This window comes from Pecten maximus, chromosome 4, assembly GCF_902652985.1.
Source record: "Pecten maximus chromosome 4, xPecMax1.1, whole genome shotgun sequence".
NCBI classification, from domain to species: Eukaryota; Metazoa; Mollusca; class Bivalvia; order Pectinida; family Pectinidae; genus Pecten; species Pecten maximus.
In genome coordinates, this window is record NC_047018.1 from 35,169,309 (window position 1) to 35,180,942 (window position 11,634).

General features: G+C 34.9%; 1 protein-coding gene across 1 annotated transcript; it reads left to right on the forward strand.

Annotated features, from left to right (window-relative positions):
• The first annotated feature begins 2,031 nt into the window (after positions 1-2,031).
• Positions 2,032-9,899, forward strand: LOC117326516. The gene is made up of 5 exons (XM_033883271.1): positions 2,032-2,040; positions 3,537-3,743; positions 3,984-4,128; positions 4,670-5,698; positions 6,534-9,899. Exons 1-4 carry the CDS (start codon positions 2,032-2,034, stop codon positions 5,128-5,130), a joined length of 822 nt encoding a protein of 273 aa, XP_033739162.1. The 3' UTR covers positions 5,131-5,698; positions 6,534-9,899.
• Positions 9,900-11,634: the final 1,735 nt, after the last annotated feature.

Below are 11,634 nucleotides of genomic sequence, written 5' to 3' on the forward strand. Positions count from 1 at the left end.
ACAGAAAACAGCGGTTAAACTATGAGTCTGCATCAATTCCAAACTGAAAACCTGATAATAAAATCTAGAAGTTTGTGTTCCCATCGCCTTCTAATCACTGTCTATCTAAGATTTAGTAGTATTTCATGTTTCACCTAGAATAATCTAAAGACGATAGTTTGAACGTGAATTTGTATTTGATCACAAAAATAATCATTTTCTTCACAGCTTGATGATCTACCAAACATGGATATTCCTAAATACTCACTTGCCATACATATTGGAGAGACACACTCCAGTTATGCATATACTTTCTCCTGCAATTTTAAAAAAAGTGAAGAACATAGGGTGTTAATTCAGCCATTGCCATATAGCAACTTCCATTATGAAACGTCGACTGCTCTTCTGTTGAATCCTAACAAGAGTTTCTACTCCTTTGGTGGCGAGGCTGACAGACACTATGCTGTTATGGCAGAGGAAGGGGAGGACCAAAGTAGTTATTACTACGTCCGGAACTTACACAATGTTGAGGTATACATGTCATCACAAAGCAAATTGATCATTTGATTTGTTTATGAAGTGTAATATGTAGAAAATATTTACAAATGTAAATTGATACCGAGTGTTATATGTACTAGCGGAATAAAGGAACGCAAATTAATTTTCGATAGTTATTATATTATATTGCATGATTCTCTTATGATGTGCTCATGTTGTGGGTTTCTCGATTATTACTGAATACATTTTGATGATTTTTGTTATCCTATCACAGACGGCGCTTGCGTGAATTCCGTTAAAACAAGGGTACCCTACGCCGTTTCCTGATCCGGATAAGTAGTGTGAGTGCCCAGCCCTGGCATCAGTCGCTACTCATACACTCCTGAACATTGACCCACTCCTGAATAAGGCCTGCGAGAGTTGAGCGACGTTTTAGGACCATGTGATCTCAAAACCTTATCCCGATATCTTACTGCTGTAAGATTACCATGGATAACCATGTCGTCCATCTGACCCGTAAAGCGTAAAACGAAACTCGATGGGCCAGACGGAATGGATTAGGTGACATGCAAGCTGCCTCTGCAATCGACGTTGGCGTCGCCTCTGCGTATGTGGCCGACCAACAAAGGGACGTCGTTGCCTTGATTGAAACTCCAGCAACCGATTCCTAACCGTTCTTTGATATACTGGTCAACCATGAATGTCGACAACCTAACGTGCCGTCTCCGTCTGAAATCGAATACGGAGGTGGGAGAGATGTATGTCTCCCTCTTGACGTCGCGACGTAATGCGCAGGCGTCCGCTCCTGGGACGGACACCCAATCTCTTTTTGACTAGAGACTCCAAAATAAACGGGATATTGTTGTCTCCTGTACGCCATATTGCTTGGCTACATGACGTTGTGAATGCTCTGCATTATCAGAGCAATGGCCCTACCCCTAGCGACTTCACTCAATCGCAGCATTTCGCTGTACAATCGCTTTGAAAAGAACTGTTGTGTAACTGATCTGCATTGCTCCAATGTTCGACTTGTGAAATTTTACCAGCACATATGATGCAAGAACACTCCGGATACACGATTTCTTGAAAAATCTGCTGAAAGGGGATAGATCGGCGTACATTTAATTGAATTTAGACAACGTGACTAAAACCTATTTTAGAAAAACCAACCTTTATCTTTCCCCCGCTGGTATATATATCTCTGTTTACTCAGAGAAAATGCCACAACAAGGCATTGGCGGAATATGGCTCATCTCTTCGATGGTCGGCTTTTTATTCTTACTTATTTTTAGAAATTTTAACACATTTTAATATTGCAGTTTTGACGAGTAAAGGTGCGGCCTATAAATGAAGCGCCTACGAGCATGTGCTTCGAGCCGACTACCCCAACCTGAATCAGTCAGGTAGAATTTCTGTTATGCTCAGACCAGCGGACCAGATGTTTACTCAACCTGGGACACCAAACTAATTTAACTTAAGAGATCCTAAAGCTAAACTGATATGCATCTAATTTTACATATACAGTGGGAAATATATACATTTTCGAACGGAACGATGCACCAGGTAAATAACCTGTATGAAAACATAAAATTCAAAATTGTACAACATCATGATGCACTGCTAAACATACATATAATTGCATAAAGGAGGTGATTTCGGGGGGTTTAACAATTTTTTCTTACATTCTTGGTCAAAGGAGATATGCTTCAAGGTTAAATATGGGAAATTCAAAATAGATACGTTGTGAATTGTTAGAAAAAGATAATTGTTAGGTTGCAACCTGCCCCTTTATCAAAGGTACACAGACATAGAACATGGAACAGTTACACAAATGTTGTAGTTAAACAACGAAACATATCATTATGTTTGTGAAAACGATCCTTTCGGTCGATAACTAATTCTCCGAGCGCCTATTATAATTAGAAAACATCTTAGGAGGTATACAAATAGTGAAATTAGATAAATAATAAAACTAAAAGATCCAACAAAATGCTATCGATGTGATGGCAGCGCGTGCTAAGTAGTGAATGTTTTTGTTTTTGTTTTTCAACGCGGTAGGTTCATTTCGTCCCGCAAATCTCGGCCCAAACAGCTGGTAGCAGTGGCAATTTTACCACAAGAAAAAGCATAATTTAAAAATTAAAAATCCTTTAGAATGGTGGTCGAAAAGTTCTATTTTAGTAACGATAACCGGACGGTTGTGTCAAGACGACTGGTAATAAACCGATAACATGTACTATAAACTATATAAATTTAAGAAATAATTAACGATGATTCGTGTATTGTTGCAGGATATACAACGAGGACGAGGATATTTTGCCATTAAATTAATAACGAGGGCCGCAGACCTGTGTTGTTGCACGAGTCAAAGTTGATTATTTCTATTCAACCACGTATTGTTTAGTTGGAGATCTACCTCTTCCTAATAGAAAAAAGGCAACGAAACTCCGGGAAATGTGTCGCTACATGGCTGTTACAATTCACGAGAAACGATAAGATGCGCGTGCTAAAGAATATCCAAAAGCTGACGTCAATTCCAAGCCAGTTGACGGCAACGTTACGAGAACTTTCGGGGATGTCGGCCAGCAATTCATGTAGAAATGGTCTCCAAAGTTTGCTTGTGGAAATAGACCTTACAACATATTGTTTTGCTCTGGGTGGATAGAAATTAACAATCTGACAAATTTCTCCGTTGTAAAATACACCGTCTCCGACGTTCAAACGTTTTGGCGCCGCCATGTTTGTTTACAAATGCACGATTTTGGAGGGGAAAGATTGTAACAGCCGTGACTCACGAGCGTGTGTTATTGACGTGAGAGTGTATTACTGGCAAATAAAACACGGTTTTAAACCAACCAAAACTGGCGTTGCATAGCAAACGTGGTAGACTATATCATAAGAGGGCACCGTGGATAAGAACAATTTGATAGATATCTATTCCCCCGAATGCCACGAAAGTTATTAGTATAAAAAAGTTTACAGTATGCACGCTGAGAAAGGAATTCTTTATTTGAAGGATGATGGACATGCAATATACTAATATACATATCATTTTGCAGAAATTCAACAAAAACACAAACCTAAAAGATGAAACTGGCAAAATGATCAATGTGTTTGATGTCTTTGTTCATATAATACGATTCCTCGTGGGAGATTTTGAAGCATCTGGAAAGTCTTTGATGTCAGATGAACGTATAAACGTAATCTGTATTCCTGCGAGATGGGGATACGACGCCAAACAGTTAGTAAGAGAGGCAGCAGAAATGGTAGGTAGTATAACAATTTAAAAGCTTAGTCGCATATATATATATCTCAAAATGTAAACAAGTATCATCTGAAAACATTCAAATATATGATTGATCACAGTAAATAGGAACGTTTTAAAATTCTTCATTAATTGTTAATTTGTATTTCTATAATCTAAAAACTTTTGTAAAATTCGATTGTTTTATGTTATCTCAATTACATATCATTTCCTAGTACACGTAATTATTCTGTTCTCTCAGGCTGGTATACCTAGGGACGAACTAAAGGTGGTCTTTGAACCTGTTGTTGCCAAATTTGGCTTCCATAAGGACAAAGACATCGACAAGAAGTCATTTTACGAAGCGGCAAAATCTGGAGCTGAATACTTTGTCCTGGACTTGAGAGGTAACGGTTTTATTTAGATCATAAGCAACTATTATCGCTATGTATTTCTCCGTTGACGATACATTCTTTTTGCAGTGTAATATCTTGATGTTGTACAATTAAGTATGAAGTGTAAGTATCTAAAAAGTTTGGTATAATTTGGCAAAGCAATTCATTCTTTTGATTTCTGCTTTCCGCATTGAAATATTTTTTGATTGTATATATTCTGGTTAAGAAGCATTAATGATCTAGTTTATGACTTATATACAAGAAGCATGATATGCATGCAGCATCTGCGATATATATAATACCATAATATAATTATATCGTTGATGATGGTATATATATATATGCCCAAGTTAATTATGAAACATGAAGAACGTGCTATATAAAAACTGAATGATAGCAAGCATCTGTATATTCATTTGAAAATTTCTGTTTAGCATATGTGCGGAGTGCCTGTGAGTTTATGACTGGGCCAATTAGCATATTAGCAGAGATATTATGACGGAAATATCAAATTAGAATGAATGCTTACATATTTATTGATATATTTATTCAGGCAGAACCACCGATATATCTTGCCATCAGCATGGAGGATTTCTTAGACATCTGCTCCCGTCCAAAGGAAGCGCACTTGGGGGTGATACTCTTACCGAGGAATACATGAAATTCCTGGGGCAGATTTTTGGGGAGAAATATTTGGTACGGCTGAAAGAGGAATACACAGAAGAATATCTTCACATACTACACACTTTCCAACAAAAAAACCGTCGCATTTCAGGAGAAATGGATAAATTCATTACTTTAAATGCACAATCGCTGTTGGTTTGTTTTGGCAGAGATGAAGATGATGTTGACCTGAGCCGTTTCGATGGCAGCGTACGCATGAATAATTTTACATACTTAGAATCAATGTGGCACAGTGGCAACGTCTATTTGACAAATATATCACAGCTATTGAAAGAAGCATTGAACGGATCATACGAGATGAACGGTTCGAAGATGTTGAATACTTATTGATGATAGGTGAGTTCTCGGAAGTTGAACTTGTTACAAGGGCTATAAGGAAGAAGTTTCCTCAAAAGAAAATCATCGTTCCAACCGATGCAGGACTCGCTGTCCTCAAAGGGGCGGTATACTTCGGTTTTCTCTCGGAAACAAACACACAAGATGTACAATATACTTACGGTATCCAGCACTGGCCAGAATTTAACAAATGCAAACACCCGTTGGACAGGTTAGTGGTTATAGACGGGGTCACACGATGCAAAGATGTATTTTTCAAATACATTGAGAAGGGGCAGAATATTCCAGAGAACCAAAGAGTGTCCTGTGTATGGACACCATTTTCGAACAGCAATTGTCATACTATAGACTGTACCGTGTATATTTCATCCCAAGCTGACCCCATATTTACCGACGACGATGGCTGCGCTGTACTAGGTGTCCTACACACACCTTTCACTGTCGATATAGAGAAGGAAGCTTTGAAGATCGAGCAAACTCTTATCTTCGGAAGAACGTGCATCACTTTACAAGCAAAGAACATGGCGACTGGACAGATTTGTGAAACACAGATTGAATATATGTAAGTTTTTTTCAATTAACGTATCGTCTCTATTCATTATATATTTATGTGTAAATAAATCAAAATCAAAACTGATTTTTTTGCGATAACACTATTAAATTAAGAAAAAACAATATATATATTGCAGTAATAATTCAGTCCTAGAGTTATATATATATATTTGTGTTATATAGTGTACTGTTATATGATGATCATTGCTACTGTAGTATCTACAATACATTGTCACATTAACGATGGACACCAAAAAGTAGTCTTATTGCACTGCTGACACAGGTCTGTTGATTTGTTCATCTCAATGTTAAAATGTATCTACATAAAAAATGAAAATAACTTGTTCAGAAATCATTACATGAACTAAATAATGTGAATCATTTGCCTATTTCCCGATTCAGTCCTACTGGAAAAAAACTTGCTTGTATGGATATATTCTTTGTGAAAAGTCAGGTATCACTTAATTTTACTAAGAGTCATTAAGAGACCGTTAAGTTGTCCGAAACGGTAACAAGTATTGAGCTGTATTCAGTATATAGATACACGAAGTTGAGTCGAGAGACAAGTTGGTTGGAGACAATGGTTTCCTGGATGTATGTTTTGATGCTTAGAAAGGTATATACTGACATGATAGGGGCGAGTCCAGCAATGCATCTGGTGGGTTATCATATATATCGGACTGGTCTACTGTCTAACATTTCAGTATTACAAACTATAGTGGACACCTTTTAGGTCATAATCACGTTATTGCCGTTAAACTAGAGTCAAAACATTAAAAATCATAGCAGGCTCTTTTTGAAGTTCACTAAAGTTGAAATGGTTTCATGGTTTATTATTCTTACAGGTAGGAGCTCTACTGTAGAGTATCGATCGGGATGCTTACAGGAAAACAAACAGTGACGAAAACAAAGGCAACCATTTCTCATTCGACTAGCGTCGATTGCCGCCTGTGTGCTACTATTTGTGAGATATTTAACAAATCATCAAATGTACTTTGTACAAATTGTCTTCGCGACAGTATATTTACAATGATAAGGTGATATCATAGTATTTCTACTGTTTTCTATCGGATAACTATCATGATATAGCAAGTATATTTAGCTTACAACATTGTACAGACTTTCATAAAACATACCTAACATATTACTGTCAACATAATAATTGGAAATTTTGCAATAATTCTTAACTGGCCGTATGAGCGATTCGAGCTATCTGCTCACTGGGGTAATTATCGAATTCATATTAATTAGCAAATGTGAATTTCAGTTGTTGGTTGTTGTTGTTGTAAAGGGGATGGGGGGTCCTTAGTAGAAAAGAAAATGAATTAGGAATATCCTAAACATTTTCATGCTTCATGTTGTAAACTTATTAGTTATTCGACACTGGGGAAGTGAATTAAAATGGGCGGTATTCCGTCTGTTATCACTTTGAAAAATGAGGATTAGATTTGCTAAGGGCCATTGACAGACATATTCGTACGGAGAGTTGGAGATTTTTTTATACAATGTATATCACACAAGCTTGTACAATCGTAGTACAATATCAAGGTTTGTGTATTAGACTCACAACCAGAAATTACATCTCATGTAAGAAAACAGACACAAATGAATAATCTTTGTCGATGTGTTTTAATTTGTAATAGATTATTATTGTGTTATTTAAAGAGTTATACTTTAAACATTTTTTATGCAAATTGGACGTAATTAATGGTGTAAAATGTTTACCTATTAGTTGAAAGCAATTGTTTAAATGTGTTTATGCATTAAAAAAAATATGGATGAATTTGGCCAGCCATAAGCAGATACCAAAAACGACACTTTTTCAGATCAATCAATTGAAAAATCGCAGAACAAATCCCAACATTCTATCTTCTAATTGTTGGATTCACATGTATAAGCAATGACCATAGCCACAATCATATCTTAATGGGTTATAGCATGTTATTTTTCCTTTTTACTATATGATTATAGCTCGTTTTCTAGTTTTTATGATAATTATTTTTATCATAAAGTCATTTTTGTTTTACACTTTCTGATTGACTGAAAGTGTCATGTGATTCCCGATTAAAAGTCATATTGACCTACCGAACAAAAAACAAAAACAACAAAAAACAAAAAACAAAAAACGATAAAAATGCTGGTTGATTAGGTGTTTCTAAAATGGATGAATTATGAATAACTTCCTCTTCATATTATTTTATCTTACACGCTGTTTAAACATGACACGCAATAACTTACTGGAATATTAAAAGTTGATGTACTAGTGTATTAGTTTACTTTTGATTATGTGGAGTTTAAATATGTACAGACTTCACAAATCAGACTCTCTCATTGCATGTCCAAGTGCTACTTGCACTCATTTATTTTTATTAGTAATTGCTGCATGAGAATGAAGTTATTTTGCATTTAACATTATACTATTACATTAGTATATAGCATCACGACGTAAATCTGATTAACTTTTTAATTATGTAAGCTTGGATGTATGACGTCATAAGTTTATAACGATGAAGGTAAAAAAGTATGACTTGTATGTCATACTCTTCCCAGAGATGGCCGATTTTGACCATAGCTGAGGGTTTTTTTTGATATGTTAGCAAAATCCTCGAAGACAGAGAATAAAAATTGAACTTTCTGTTCAGTGGTATGTTTATTAAAAAGAATTAATTCATTGCTCGTAGATTCATTATGAAACGAAACTTTGACAATATTTGAATTTAATTTTGTCTCATTTGATTTATCTTTATAATCATGTTGCTTTTATCTTTTGTTATTCTTAACGAAAAAAAAACATGACATGATTTCTGTTTATATTTTTTTATGTATGTAAGGAAATCCAAACGTGGAGTGATGGAATTGAATCATTGTATTATTCAGAATTTAGTTAAGATTGCTGGTTGGCAGAACTAGTTTGTGTTTTTGGTTAAGTCTTTTTTGATAATGTACATAATAATGACTTCTCTGTGATGAAAGATATTCTGAATAATATCTAGCAAGCTAAGATATATAATATCTTAACTAAGTGTTCATTTAATGACAATTGATGAAAATAGTCTCAGGAGTTTTTATTTTTGCGGGACTTTGAAATACTTTTTTTGCAAAATTACTCAGAAAATCAATACTTTGACAGATTTTAAAGTCAAAATGTGATGGAAAATATCAAGCAGAGTAGCCGTGTTTTTCTGCCAACTTCAGTTCTTGTTCGATTTTAGACTGGCACAGCCAATGGAAATTGCTTCAGGGTATATTACACTAGTGACACATGCAAAAATATTACACGAACAAAGTCATTGGATAATATATTGATTATGTGATAAATTGTAATAATCAACATCCATATTGTATTATATATTTATAATACAATTTCCTTATAGATTTTTAAAAATCGTTTTTATTTTCTTACTAAAAGTTGTCATTCAGAGATTACAAAAGGTTCAGAAAACGTAAGATACAAAATCTAATTAGAAACAGCATTTTCTGTTTTTTTTTCATAATATTTTTTCTGATTATCATTTCCATACACATTAACATTTTGCATGTTGCTATTTATGTAACATAGCATACGTGCAACAAATTGCAAAGGGTAGCTATGGAAAGTGATGGAAATCAACCATGCGTATCGTATGATTGTAGATTAATGTTGAGTTAGATATTTACCTCTTAAGGATCTGCTCTTCTGAGGTTTCAGTCATGTTGAAGTCTCGTTTCGATCTTGAATAAACAGTTTTTGTAATGTATAACCAAACAGAAGAATTTCAAAAAATGGTCCATTTGGCGGCAACTTTGAAAATGTCTATTTTTGTGCAAGGCTTAATTTCACAGTTTTTGGGCTTTTTTGTTTTTACTCAAACCATCATTGCGTTGGCAATTTTTCTAATTTATTTTGCTGTAAAACACTGACCACATAGGATTGTATCAGTTTTAGACAGAACAATCTTTCACATTTGATCTGCAAAATATCTTTGTCAGCAGAACTTTTGATATCAAGCGTTATATCTAGCAAAATGGTGAAAAATTATGTATGTTATACTTCAAAACTGAGGGGTAGGGGTTATTCTGATCTAAAATAATTGCTAGATCAATTTAACTTATAAATAAAAAAGAATATTTCAAGAAGTCAGAACATTAATACATATCTGATAATATGTTATTAAGATATTGCTTTGATTGGTTGTGTGTATGGTCAAAACAGCAGAATTCACATTAAATCACAAAGTCATCAAAAAATTTAGCTTACAATAGATGGGAAAAAAACCTAAGAAATGACTGGGTGACTACCGACAGGGACAGAGGAATACAGATATTTTTTAGATATATTTAGAAAATGAAATTGAAGCCAATAAATAATCTTAGAATTGCGATATGTTATACATACATACATATATAGGAACTTACATGTTTATTGTTGTTACTTTTATGGCGTAATGTGCAAGTTTAAAAATATAGCATAGTCTTTGAAACATGCCTTGGATTCCTTGCAATGAAAAGTTTATTGAAAATAAGATTGTCCTGAAGATAGGCCGTTCAGTTCTGTAATAAAGTTATGGGATTGGATTGTTACATAAAAATTATGAGGATGTATTCTTGTCAGTTATATGAGTTTTATGTCATATTTATATCTGCATGCCCTGATCCGGGTTTAAGTCCTTATTCACGAAATCGATATTCGACGTTTAGTGAAATACTAAAAAAATCCTTATCAAATAGAAGACAACTAAAACAAATAACAAACAAAAATTACACATTTTATGTTGGATTTATTTTTTGCTAACTGTTATGATTAATGTGGCAAATGATGGCCAATGACTTCAACCACGCTAGCTAATGAAGTTGGGGAGGAAACTGGGAGCAGAAAATTCCCCCACAAAATCATAGCAGATACTAACCAATACTATTTGATATCTTTTGAAATCAAATTTTAAGTCAAAGTTCAAAAAACATGTAGCAGCAATCTGTTGTGCAGGAGAAACTCAGCCACCTCATGGTCTGTGGTCGAAGTCTTGACGTTTCCTTAGTGAACCCTGCGAACATACAATGGAAAAAACCACAGCAGACCCAGATTTCCATCTTAATTGGGAGGGTGGGAGGGCATTTGTATCTCACACGCTAGCAATGGCTACCAAATATCAGGAACTGCCAAGGGCGATAACTCTAATTGCAAATATGGAAATAAACTACCAAACCAAGGGAAGTAACCGTACAGGACAAATCAAACTATATTGCTACCTAACAACAACTTACCAATAAAGAAATTAACCAGCAGTCTTCATTATGATAAATTAAATTATATTCTAGGAATAATTTTTATTATCAAATAGAAGACAACTAAAACAAATAACAAACAAAAATTACACATTTTATGTTGGATTTATTTTTTGCTAACTGTTATGATTAATGTGGCAAATGACTTCAACCACGCTAGCTAATGAAGTTGGGGAGGAAACTGGGTGCAGAAAATTCCCCCACAAAATCATAGCAGATACTAACCAATACTATTTGATATCTTTTGAAATCAAATTTTAAGTCAAAGTTCAAAAAACATGTAGCAGCAATCTGTTGTGCAGGAGAAACTCAGCCAAATGGCAACACAAGCAGAATGTGAGTGCTTGCCACCGCCACAACAGAGTGCGAGAGAAAAGCCTGGTTTGTTAAATTTTGATGTTTTAAACAATCAAAAATTTGGTGTTAAAAGGCGACCAATTTCCAAAAACAAAATATTCAGCAGCAACTGAATAGCAAGTAAACAAAGGGCACCACAAAATCGGTGCAACCGTGACGCAAAAATCAAATTCAAAAATATATTCAGCAAAAACTGAAAACGATGGTGGGGGGCCCCAAGTGCCCGGCTGAAAAATGTACGCCAATGTACAAAAATACTGCATTCCAATTGCAGTATATCAAGATTAAGGAGCCGACCCAAACAAGATTATGGGCGATTTGGCATCC